This window comes from Gymnoscopelus microlampas, assembly GCF_963454915.1.
Source record: "Gymnoscopelus microlampas genome assembly, chromosome: 3".
Lineage (NCBI taxonomy): Eukaryota > Metazoa > Chordata > Actinopteri > Myctophiformes > Myctophidae > Gymnoscopelus > Gymnoscopelus microlampas.
The window spans coordinates 29452974-29466873 of NC_139940.1; the positions used below are offsets into that span (position 1 = coordinate 29452974).

Here is a 13900-nt window from a genome sequence, read left to right on the forward strand (position 1 = left end):
TAATGATTGTGGTCAGAGAGAACAAGTGCTGGTTGGCTGGCTCTAACAGCTCCAGGCACTACCCAACTCCTTGTGCATTAATTCTAATTACACGATTGACAATACTATTAAACATGTGTTTTCATGTCTTTTGTTATTTTATTTGTCTGTGTTTGTCTGTTGTCTGTCTCTATATTCAGAGTAAAATCCTCACTGTTAGACAGAGGCTCTATTGTGGTCAAGCTGTTAGTAACAACTTGTTCCTCTTCACTCTTTGTACAGTACGGTTCCAGATCGTGTGTGTGTGTGTGTGTGTGTGTGTGTGTGTGTGTGTGTGTGTGTGTGTGTGTGTGTGTGTGTGTGTGTGTGTGTGTGTGTGTGTGTGTGTGTGTGTGTGTGTGTGTGTGTGTGTGTGTGTGTGTGTGAGAAACTGTCTGTCTGGTGATCCTCTTCTTCATTCGTCTTTGTTTTCCTGTGTTCTTTAGTGTGCGATGAGCACCGGGAGTTCAGAGACATGAAGCTGTTCTATCGCTTCCGCAAGGACGACGGGACGTTCCCATTGGACGCCGAATCCAAGGTCTTCATGAGGGGGCAGAGGATCTATGAGAAGTATGGGTGCACACACACACACACACACACACACACACACACACACACACACACACACACACACACACACACACACACTGACCCACTGTGACAAAGCTGCAAGCCATTTCTATTTTGTGTTTAACCCATTAAGACCGATTCTACAAATGCCTTCTAAATAAGTAGTTCCCAAACGTTTTCGTGCCAGGGACACACAAAATGATATGTATTTGGCCACGGACCTCCATCTAAAAACGTTTAGTGCCAGGGTCCCCCAAAAGAGAATATTTGTGTAAAAAATGCACAAAAATAGCAGATGTACAAGCTTGTATATCTGCTATTTTTTTATTTGAGAACCACTGTTCTAAACCACTGTTCTAAATCCTAAGAGATTTCTGAAAAACAGGGTTAATATGTATGTATTCATTGCACTGTACCTTTGAGATTAAGCAAAGCTAGCTCCTATTATTCACTGAGCACACAATATGCTAAAGCACTGGCATCACAAGTCAGTAAATACAGAGGCCAAATGGATACAACTGCTATCGGTGTTCTTGTCACACAGTGATTTGTTGATCCATCTCAGCCTATTTGCACAGGTCTACTTTAATTTCAGTGGTGTGGATTATTGCTGTTTTACAGTACTGCCTCTGGGAAAACGTCAGTCCTCTTCTGTCATGAAACTTCTGTTCCATGACAGAAGAGGACTGTTTAGTCTTACACTGTATGTTATTGGTGAACAACCTTGTTCGGCAGTTTTTATACAAATGTCTTTATTAACCACTTAAGCCTTACATAGGCCTGTACTTCGTAGCAAAAAATAGCGCATCTACAAGCTCACAACACATCGCATCGTGGCACGTTGTGACCTTGTAGATCTACAGTATTTCCTTTCTTTGAATTGTAATTTTATTTAATGACATGCCCAACACCGGGACACCAGTTTGAAAGTGGTAAAATATGCAATTTGATTAGATTATGGTATATAGACCATAGTCCTCTGACCGTCCAGGACATTGCATGTTAACTATTACAATGTTATAATTATTCTTATATTGACTGATTCAGAAAAGGACATGAAAACAAGGACGGAGCTCTCAGTCAGTGATTGGTGACTCATTTGTTCAATGGCAGGCTGTAGCAGGGGGTAGAGAACAGCACTAATCTGTTTTTGTTTTCTGTTTTTTGTCATCTGATTTGTTCACATCATGGTGTTTTTTCACAGCAGGAATTAGCCTAATTGTTTATACAGAAAGAGAAAAGTAATCTGTTTAGTACATTTTAGTGTTCTCCTTTCCAACTCTTATCTTGTGTCCCTTCGTTACTCATCTCTCTTGTGCTCAGTGTCCTGAAACTCTTCTTTGTAGCATTATGACTTGGGAGTTTGTAGTTCCTTAGGTTACGGTATATTGTTCCCTTGCACTCTCGGAAATCTAGGAAGCACATGCACACAAATTACAGTGGTGCACTTTTCTCTGCCTCTGTAGCCAAAAGCATTCAAACACATTTAAACATATTGGCCTCTACAGTAGTTTGACGTCAGTGAAATGACACACTCTGCCGGTAACTATCCATTGCAGTGTTTTCTCTGAGTTCCAGTCAGATGCTAATGGGTTCTCTCATCAGTGCAGAGATTCTCAAGTATTAAGAGCCCTAAACGTGGGTGTGTCAGCAATATTCCTCTGGCAATGTGCAAGTTTGATTGATTAAGGTTCAAGGTTGTGGACTGGATATGGTGCACTAACCAAAAATATAATATTTTTTAAATATATGAAATATTTGTAATCCTTTATCACCAGGTGTAACGGTTCCACTGTTATTTTTCAAACCCATTCATTGCTCTGCCGATAAACATCCATCCTCAAACTAGAAGCCTCTACAGTATACTGTAGCTGTTCTACCTATCACACAAGCTCACTCTTTCTGTGTGACATACTCTCTTCTTAGCACTCTTATAAACACACACACACACACACACACACACACACACACACACACACACACACACACTGTGGCGGTTAGTGTTGCGAAAGAGGAAGACATGGTCCAGGTGGAGACATCTGTCATCTCAGCACCCAGAGCTGTGAGTTTAAGTTATCGCCCTAATGCAAACCAGGGCACACACACACACACACACACACACACACACACACACGCACACGCACACGCACACGCGCACGCACACACACACACACACACACACACACACGCACACTTTAGAGCTAGCTCTGGGTGTTGCTTGCAAACCGTATCTAATAATTGTACTGGATCTTACAGAGTTGCTTTGTAATACTCCTGCAATATACATGTATATGTCAACACTTGCATTTATTGAATTGATTTGGATGTAATCTCAACTGCCAGTAGACATGTACGATTGGCATGGTGCTTCTGAAATGAAGCCATGAGTTGTGGTTGCTTCCTGGCCCTAAAATAAGAAAGTGAACAAAAGAAAACTGTGTGATTGCAAATAAACAGGTAAAACTAGTTACACTAGTAGATACTGTACAGTGTGCAACAATACACAGAAAAAAATGATCCATTTGTAACTCAGAGTGTATGAATATTTTTAATTTGAGACCTTTACATTTGAGATTTGAGACTATTGTGCCTCTTGTTACCTCCGATGAATCGAAAGTTTTATTTAGAAAAAGAAAAAATTCAGAAGTGAGGTGAATTGTACAAATGAATGAAATGAATTGTACAAATTGTACAAATGTTTTACATGTGGGCTACTGTATGAACATTGTTCATCTTCAATGATCAGTCACAGACAGTCCATTGGTGTTTTGTCTTTCTTTGTAACCTCTTTGAGAAATACCAAGAATTTGTCTTTCTAGACCTTAGTCTGGACTCCAATGTTTTGTTTTTTTACGTCATATCCGTACTTGGCTGTCCCTCAAAGCACAGCCTCCACATTACACATCAACCATCCGTCACCAGAGACTTTTCCTGTACAGTAAAGACACTTCCTGTGCCCTGAATAAGTATGACATCCAAGGACACACGCACATACACACACAACCCATACAATTTATCTTTTCTTATGAGGGTGCCAGCTCAATGTAATCATATTGCACACACACACACACACACACACACACACACACACACACACACACACACACACACACACACACACACACACACACACACATACACATACACATACACAAACACACTCTGATAAACAAAACCCACAGAGAATTAATATTTTTGTTTTTACAGCCATTTCTTAGCAGCAGAGGTTGGTCAAAGAGGACAATGTTTTTACAACCTTTGTGTACTTATGTTTGTGTGACTCACTTTGTTGCTAACCAACCCTGTGTGTGTTTTCAGGCCTCTCTTGAAAATAACAGAATCAGACTGCTGTCCTTCGTTTTTCAGAATGGCGCTTAGCTAGCTTTCCCTCAGCCTCAATAAACGTAATTGCACCAAAAGCCTCAAATTGAAAAAGGAAAGAGTAGCATTTAGTTGCTCCCTCTAGCTCCCATTTAGACAGCGTGGGGAGCAAAGATGGCTGTTTTGTTCAGAGAACCTTAATTAACCACTTAAACCTTAATACTTAGTTGACCGGGGTCCCCCAGTGGTCTATAGGCCTTCACTTTCTTTCTCATTCTACACCAAATATATTCACCGAAAATAGCTGATCTACAAGCCCTTAAAGTGTCGAGACATACTGTGAGGTTGTAGATCTGCTATTTTGGCCGAATGTTTGCCCCAGAATGGGCACTCTAGGGTTCAAGTGGTTAAGGTATTTAACTTAACGCAGCACTATAAAAGTTAATGAAAACATGTTTCATAGTGATGTTCCTGCTGCAATATTAACTCATGTTTTGAAAACAAGTTAATGAACCTTCATTAGTGTTAGTATTCGAGATTTGCTCTGGCACTTATGTATAATAGCAGCTATATTCTTTAATATGGTGATAAGATTTGAGACCATTGCACCTCTTGCTAATTCAAATGTATGGAAGGTTTTATGTTTTATTATTTATTTATTTTTGCCGGGAGTGGGCCATCACCAAGGAATGTATCTGTAGCATTAGACACAGCTGCACTACAGTTAATGCCTGCTTAATGCTTAGCTTCCCTCCCTGCTTGTGATTAGCTTGTAATGTTTCCATATGTCGTTGCTGTCGGGTGGAAACCTTGTATGTCCAAAACCGTTCAATTTTTATCATTATTAAAAAATAACAATAATAATATTGTGAACATACAGATCTACAACGTGTCGCATCGTAACACTCTTGTATGATGAAGTAGGGTATTAATTTATGAAAGGGCATTAATATATGTTTTTTCATAGGGAAGTAGGGATATAAACAAATATGGAGATACGAGGTTTCTGCCTGACAGCAACAATGTGGCAGCTGGAGACTCATGGAAAGTGCTGTGTATGTAAGACTAGAAAGTGTAGATAAGTAACACTGCTCACTGAAATGCTTCAAACGTTCTTTTTGACCATATTCTACATTTCTCACTTACCAACTACAGTAGGTTATCTCAGTGGCATTCATCCTGTTGTAGTTTTTGTAATGTGCATACAGTAGATAACTTCTTAACTGTGGGTGTGACCAGAACCCAACGAGTTGAATAGATTAAATTGGTTAGCTATGAGTGAGGTGGGTTTCAACCTTCCTTATACTTTGCACATGCTATGCTTTGAATGGTACCAGCTCAGTGGCCTTGTGGTTAGAGTGTCTGCCCTGGTACTTAGAGGTCGGGGTTCAATACTCGTATCAAAGACTATAAAATGGTACCCTCCCTGCTTGGCACTCAGCATCGAGGGCTGGACTGGGGTAAGTCCCAATGACATACTAGTGTCATGTCCATGGGGGTGTACTTGTACATCAAGCTGTCTCACACTACGGAAACAGGATAGTCTCCTGGCTTATAGGCCACATGGCTTGGGAAGCATTTTTTGGATACTTTGGGTGAGGTATGGGTTGTGTCTTTTCTCTGCTCAGGAAAAATAGCTTCCAAAGGCTAGTTTGATCTTTGTCTTCAACCCTTCTTAGTCCTGTGGCACTGGATAGTGTCTGTGTTTATATGGATACGTTTGGCCTGCATTTTACACAGCGAAGGACTGAACTATATTAAATTGCTTGATTCTAAGCCAAGTTTTAGATAATGATTATCATCCTGTGTTGGCTATTCTTGGATGTTATTTTGTTCACATCAAAGTGCAATTTGCTCTGAATACAGTTTCCTCTCTTAAACTCTCTCAATTAGGTTCAGTATAAAAATATGACATATTACACTGTACATAAGGTCAGAACAAGTAAAAGGTTTAAGGATGGACACCAATATTAAGATTTGTGTTGAAAATCTGAACAATTTGAAAATATTCCTCATTTATAAGCAAAACTATGAACTATTTTAAGCTTCTCAAAAAGTCATCCTGGTTAATTATTTAATTCACTTATTTATTTAATGATTTATGTATTGTCAACTGTATTGACTTAAGACCAATGTGGAGTAGTATAGTAGAGTATCTCTGCCTGGTGCCCATAAGCCTAATTTCTCCCTTGACCAAGGGGGAGGGAATTCTCCTTTAGTCGAGCCGTAGATTCACATTCAGGCAGGTTACGTCATTGGTAGTTAATGTAGGCCTTGTCTGTTTGCCTTGCATCCACATCCACTGACACATAATCCTACATGATTCATATGCCATTTTGTATATGCCTGTCATCCCTAACGATTTACAGCAAGTCCATTTTATTTTAGAATTATTTTTTTTCTCCGGACAGCCAAAGGCAGGAAATTGTTTTCGCCTCTGTTTGTTTGTTTGTCTGTCTGTGCGTCTGTGAACAGCTAATTTCTGGCAGAGCTAGACAAATTGGCGTGAAACTTTGCATGCACAACTCCCAGTAGACCAAGAAACCCATAGGCCCATAGGTTGTAAAAAAAATACTACATCCCTTGGATCATGATAGCCTTGTGGGGCCAGGCAATATCACTGCATCTGCCGAGGGCAAATTTTCTTTGCACCGGCAGATTTGTCTGGTTCCCAGGCTAGGATCATGATGGTTGATGATTTTTTTTTTTATGACTGGCCCTGTAGGTACGGAATTAATCCCTTACCTAAAAAAAATATTATACCATTGCTTTAAATTAAGATTAGATAACATGAATAATCTATTTGAGATTAAAGAGAGGACATTTGCTGGTTAAGTTACCAGGTTTACTGTGAATGTAAGACATTATCTTATATATCAACCATATTTGCTGAAATGTATTTACTTTACATGGCTGAATGACTTAACCACTCCTGGGTGTGTGCTGTGTGTACACTTGATCACAGGATTCTTTTAATTATTAAAAGCTGGGTATAATTCTTTCCCCCAGCTCTTGACGAATTGTAGCATAAAATGCTCTTGACAATAGAAGTTGGCTTGCAAAATAATCTATAAAATGTATTCAGAAGTATTATAGTTATTAATGCAACTATGCATTAGTTCTTAATACAACTATGTATAGTTCTTAATACATCCAGATGAGTGGAAATAGCAGCACTCCAAATGATACAAATGCAAGACTTTAGCTCAGAGATCAAAACTAGGCACCCACAGCCAATGAGGCAATCAGAGGAGGCACAACTGCAAATTCTTAATCCAACAGTATGTTTTAGTTTTTAATACAACAATGTGTTATAGTTCTTATTCTAAATACTAAGTATTATAGTTAATACAACTATGTATAATATTTAGTTCTTACAACGAGCCTATGTATTCTAGTTATTAATAGAATAGAATAGTACAACTACTGCATGTACATATAGATGCTACTTGCTAATACAGCTGTTTTACAGTTTTTAATGCACTTATATTATAGTTCTCAATACAACTGAATGTATTATAGTTATTAATACCATGTACTGTATGACTTAAGTGTCTACATGTAGTGCTGTAAGCTGCGCCTGTTTGAGGTTTGAAACATTCGTCCAACCATAAAAGAAGGCTCATGATGTATGTGAAGCAAGGATTTGAATCACAAAGCCATCATCATCAATCAAGATGAAATGGGATAGCAGAAGGCCATATTTACAGAACTACACAAGACTACCTTGATTTGTTCTAAACCCATTATCTATTGACCTTTACTTAAACTGGGGAGCCATATTTACTGTCTTAGTCAATTGAGTAACCTGTTAGAGACTTTCCATTGCCAAACACTGATACCAAAGCCATGTGATGGGTAAATGTCTACAGCCCTGAAGGGCAAGGACGGTCCACTGAGTTTATTCGCTGATAAGACTGAGATAGACCAGAAACAGACCAGGTTTAATGTCAACTGAGATGGAGCTCGTTTTGATACACAGAAAAAGTCAGTGTGTTAATTATACTCTGAAAGTGTAAAGATTGAACAAGATATATATTTTTGGAACTGCTAACTTTCTAAACCTTGCACCCAAATGTGAAATCAAACCAATCAAACTAAACTATGATGCAAAATATACACACAATACTTGAAAAATCTCAATTTAGCTCTGTCAAGAAACTGAAAAAAGAAAGAAAACAAAACTACATTGGGACATTGTCTCTTCTTCATTAACAGCATTATGTGTACCGACCTGACAGACCTGAAAGATGAATAAATGATCAAGAGCCAATGGCTTTGCTGATGGAAACCAGTCATGAGGGTAGATTACATGTGCCAGGAGGACACAGCCTTTCGAAACTCTTAAGTGTTATATCCCTAACAGTACAAGCTTGAACTTGCACCAGTAGGGCTCATTGTTTTATGTTTTGGACATGTACACGCTAGTGTCTGGTTATTTAAAGACTGACTTATTGATGAGAATCATTCTTGTGTGTGTGTGTGTGTGTGTGTGTGTGTGTGTGTGTGTGTGTGTGTGTGTGTGTGTGTGTGTGTGTGTGTGTGTGTGTGTGTGTGTGTGTGTGTGTGTGTGTGTGTGTGTGTGTGTGTGTGTGTGTGTGTGTGTGTGTGTGCTTTTGTGATATCTAATGCCAGTTGTGTTTTTGTGACCTCACCTCATATGGTCCCTGTTTGGCAGACTGGACAGACACACGTGCTGCGTGCAGTGAGCCTGTGACTCTTCATGTGCTTGTATTAACATGAAAAAGCTTAGTACAAGTGAATGTTTCATTAACTTCATTACACAGTCACATTCAGTCAAACGTGTCTGTCATTTTGTAGCTTAACGTTTATCCGGCACTGTGACACGGCTCATTTAAAAAGCTCCGGCAAAACCCCCAGTCCACAAAGTCATTGGTATTTCACTGTCAGTGGAACACCAAGCAACTGTAGGAAATGTCAAAATGATGTTGCAAAATATACTCTTGGATGACTTTAATACAGTTGTTCACACTCAACATTGATTATTAAGTGCTTTAACCCAGTGGTTCTCTAGCGGTCCTTGAGGGGGTTCCAGGGGGTCCCCAACAAAATTACTTAATATAGCATAAAAAATTGTTTAACCAATCTAAACCTATATACATCAGATATTTGAAAATAGACGATATATAAGCTCACAGCGTGTCACAACGCAACGTGTTGAAATGTGAAAATGTTTGAATATTTTTGAAACACAAATCTTGTATGAGGTGTCTTGGCACACACTATTTTCAGATGGGGGCCCGCGGCCAAATACATATTCATTTGGGGGTTCATTTGAGAACCACTGCTTTAATCTAATGTGAGAATGCATCCGTCTGCTTTCTCCTCATAGGTTGATGAACACAGAGAACACCCTATCGCAGACCAGGGAGGAGGAGGGCACCCCCTTTGAGCGGACAGTGGTTGCTTCGGAGTTCATCGATTGGCTCCTTCAGGAGGGCGAGATGGCCACCCGGGATGAGGCGGAGCAACTGGGGCGAAGGCTACTGGAACACGGGATCATCCAGCATGGTGAGGGGCGCGGCTTAGAAATATGGACACTAGGAATCTATGTATTTCTTTTGTAGTGGAAAGTTTTTATAGTGTGATTTCAGTTAACCCATTAAAACAAAAAAGGCATCTGTGTCATTTTAGATTTGAGCTAAAAAGCATTATTTTATACTTTGGCTATTCAAAAATAGCAGATCTACAAGCTCATAGTGCGTCATTTTGTGCCGGGCTATGAGCTTGTAGATCTGCTATTTTTGAAAAATCGTGAAAAGTTGTGCAAATCTTTGAATATACATATTTTTAAAAGCGAAGATTTTAACTCAAATCTTTGCTTCTGGGGGTCCCTGGAACAGACTTTTTTGAGATGGGGGTCTTAACTCATTCAATGCCAGAAAAAAATCATCCACTGCCAACGATTTTCGTAGTCACTGAATATTTATCGATCCCCTGATGGTTGCTAATCACCGGGGGTTTCACTGTGCTTCCGCGAAGAAATAAAAATTTCATCGCAACCTCACGTTCGCTTGTGGTCACTCATGTGTTAGCGAAGAGCGCCATCTAGTGGAAACACACAAAAAACCTAGAAACGACGATTTACAAAGACGTCGTTGGCAGGGAATGGTCAATGGCTTAATGTCACTAACAAACACAGGTCCCGCATCAGACCCTGGCAGAGGTCTATGCTAAAGTCGTGAAGATTTTGGAAAAGTAAAAAAAAAAAGTGACCAAAAATAGTGGTTAATGAGCTTGAATCTCTCTGATTTGATCTGCCCAGGACCAGAATCCTCAGTTGATATTTCTATCAAATATAGAACTACTATCTAAGTCAAAGACAAAATATAGAATCAAAGTACTATCTTATTTTAAATACATCTGCAACTTTTATATATATTGCCTTCAGCAGAATGGTAACTGCGTGAGTTAGAGATGAGAGAGAGAGAGAGAGAGAGAGAGAGAGAGAGAGAGAGAGAGAGAGAGAGAGAGAGAGAGAGAGAGAGAGAGAGAGAGAGAGAGAGAGAGAGAGAGAGAGAGAGAGAGAGAGAGAGAGAGAGAGAGAGAGAGAGAGAGAGAGAGAGAGAGAGAGAGAGAGAGAGAGAGAGAGAGAGAGAGAGAGAGAGAGAGAGAGAGAGAGAGAGAGAGAGAGAGAGAGAGAGAGAGAGAGAGAGAGAGAGAGAGAGAGAGAGAGAGAGAGAGATTCTGCTTCATCTAACACTAACACCATCTGTTTAGTCTTCCTCCCCCTTCATATCTGTCTCTTCCATCCTGCCTGGTCGGACTGACTTCAGTGACTAACTGAATGGGCAATAAATATATCAATATTATATCCATTACATCAATATTGTGATATGAGACTAGATTTTGTCTGGGTTTTTGGAGATTATAATAGGTGTAATTGAAAATGGGCTTTTTAATTTGAGCAAGCGTCTATATTTTTGGAATGAAGTGGATCCATGCCAGACTGTTAGAAAATCACGACACAGAGAAGTCTTAAGGCCTTTGCAGACAGGGTGCGATTTTTCACACGGAAAAAACGGACAATATCATTTTTGTCGTTTTTGTCGTCCTATACATGACTATGTATGTATGTATGTATGTATGTCTGTCTGTCCACAAACATTGATGACAACATCAATACGGGGGTCAATACGGGGCTCATCAAGGCACCACTCACTTCACACAGGGTTTGATCTTTTAAATGAACACATGGTTCTCAATGACCTCATGCCGAATTTACCGTGTGGCGATGCGATGCGGCGATGCGTTTTTTTCCCAATCGAACCCAGTTCGATTTGTGCGTCTTTTCACATGCGGTAAAAACTGATTGACTAATCGCACCCTGTCTGCAAAGGCCTTAAAGGTGATCAAATGGCAAAAGAGAGAGAGTTGTAAACTGAGAGGTGTATGGAAAACGTGAGAGTCACAGGAGTGATGGATGTGTTCCCAGCTGATCCAGCTGACCATGATATTCACACGGTGGTCCATTTTGCTCTTACATCATACTCAGGAGTTTCCAATCCCCGCCCCCGAGTATGATGTAAGAGCAAAATGGCTGCTGTGTGAATATGGTCAAATAGTGGAGGTGGTAAGCAACATTTGACTTCAAGTCATGATGCAAAGGTCCCCTTTGGTATGGAAGTACCTTAGGGCCATAGGAAAATAATTATCCAAAGAGACGAGTTAGATCACCCTTCTTTTTTTTTTTATAGGCGTTTTTAAAAATGGCCGCCGACAATTAACCACTATTACACCAGACCCCATATCTTTGCTTCTGTTAGAGCTATAATAATAATATTGGTGTCAAAGTGTACATTTTTGGGGTCAAGGAATTCAATTAAATAGGTTTCAATGCAAAAAAACGAATACTTCATTAATTGCCATGACAGCGGTGGGTAAAATATGCAAACGTCATTAAAAAAATACGTTTTAACAGGGTAACTTAACCCCTCCCCCTCTAAAACTTGTATTTACTTTTCCCTTTGTCATGGAAGTACCTTAGGGCCATAGGAAAAAAAATATCCAAAGAGGCAAGTTTGATCACCCTTCATTTTCTTTATATAGGCGTTTAAAAAAAAAAGGCTGACGACAATTAACCACTATTATACCAGACCCCATATCTTTGCTTCTGTTAGAGCTATAGTAATAATATTGGTGTTAAATTGTACATTTTTGGGGTTGAGGAATTCAATTAAATAGGTTTCAATGTAAAATACCCAATGCTTTACTAATTGCCATGACAGCGGGGGGTGAAATGTGTAAATTTCATTTGAAGAATACGTTTTAACAGGGTAACTTACCCCCCCACTTACCCCTCCTCTAAAACTTTGATTTACTTTTCCCTTTGGTATAGAAGTACCTTAGAGCACTAAGAAAGAAATGATCCAAAGAGACAAATAAGATCACTCTTCATTTCTGAAATATATGCGTTTTTAAAAATGGCCATCACCATTTGAAGTGATACAGCAGAACCCATATTTACTTCTGTTAAAGCTATAATGGTAAACATTTTTAGGGTCAAGGAATCCAATTAATTAGGTTTCAAGGCAAAACAAATCCCCAATAATTTTCTTACTACCATGACAATGGGGTTGTTGTGGTAATTTGAGTCTTGCACTTGCAAATAACCAGTTCTGGCAAGTCCCTTGAAATAATTGAAATTGAAGCCATTCATCAAAGTGCAAAAGGAAGAGGGGGCTCGACTCATCATTTACAGCCTTTTCCAAATATCGCTCATAAGCCTTCATCACAAGTACAGAGCAGCTACAGACACCTGATGCATGTACCAGGTTCTGCAGATGTGGTCAACACCAATGAAAGACTGAGCTTTGCCACTAGTTGAATTACCACTATTGGTGAGAGCTGCCATTCATCCAGCCAGTCTCCAGACACACTCCAGAGCATCTTTTTTGGCAAGTGTGAATAGGGGTTGATCAGCTAACATGACTGGTGTCTGACCTGGATTTAGGTAGTTGATTGCTTGAAGGAGGACATTCATTGCATGCCAAGCCAAGCCATAGTGGGACTGGTAGGAGACTCTGTGAACAGTGGCAGTATGTATGATCTGGATGGGGGGGCTGAACAAGGCTCTGCAATGCTTGCATAATATGCACCCCATGAGATCCATTCTTCATCCTCAAGGTTGTCTTTCCCCACAAGGTGTCGGTGACTCTCTCCAACCACTGGGAGCCTTCTTCAAGTATGTTGCTGAGAGGACAAGAGGCTGGCTGAGGATGACTGTTTGTATTAAGGGCAGGAACATCAGTTTGGAGTGAAACATCCAGATCCATTGTTGTGTAGAAAGCTGGAAAGGATTGTGCATGCTTCTTCTCCATCTTAGCTGGAACTAGGATGTTAGTGAGATTGGCTGTTTGTTGGTCATCTGACGGGAAGTGCTGCTGAATGCTTATGCATGTCCCGTGGAGGGCTGATTTTGCTGTTGTTGACGATGGGTTGAGGTCAATGTTGTCAAAACCACCATTAGTGAAGACACCCTTACTGCCTGAGGTGGGACCACCACACCAATCTGCTCCCACTGATTGATCACTGTACTCAATGTTTTCAAGCGATCACATGATACACCATACCTCGCTTATGCATGGTATCCACCTGGTGTTTACTGCCAGTATGCAGGTGCAGATTCATTGCCAGATACAGTGAAGCTGTGGTTCCCTTTCTCTTATGTGACAACTAACACTACGGACATTTCTTGGATCTGCATTTCACAGAGTTGTAAATGATTTGCTGCCCAATTGATGTAGCAACCTGGCACTTCTCTGGTTCAGGGGCTGGCTGGTCAATACCTTATCCATCCAGAAGCATCTTTAGGAAAATTGCAGCAGGGGAGGGATTGAATCAGGAGGCTGTGAAGGAACCTGTAAATTATTGTTTCATCGGAAGATATTCTTCCCGGAGGATTTTAGCTGCTTTGAAGATGATGGAGACATCAGTAAATGTGTTGCTTTTCATGCCAACAACAGCTTTC

At 40.0% G+C, this 13900-nt stretch overlaps 1 protein-coding gene across 2 annotated transcripts in view; it reads left to right on the forward strand.

Annotated features, from left to right (window-relative positions):
• The window catches only part of deptor (DEP domain containing MTOR-interacting protein), a 41701-nt gene that overhangs the window by 6634 nt on the left and 21167 nt on the right, over nt 1–13900 (forward strand). For both annotated transcript variants that reach the window (XM_084053727.1, XM_084053728.1), the window contains exons 4-5: nt 465–588; nt 9263–9441. In XM_084053727.1, coding sequence (XP_083909853.1) covers nt 465–588; nt 9263–9441 — 303 coding nt within the window. The remainder of the gene's footprint in view (nt 1–464; nt 589–9262; nt 9442–13900) is intronic.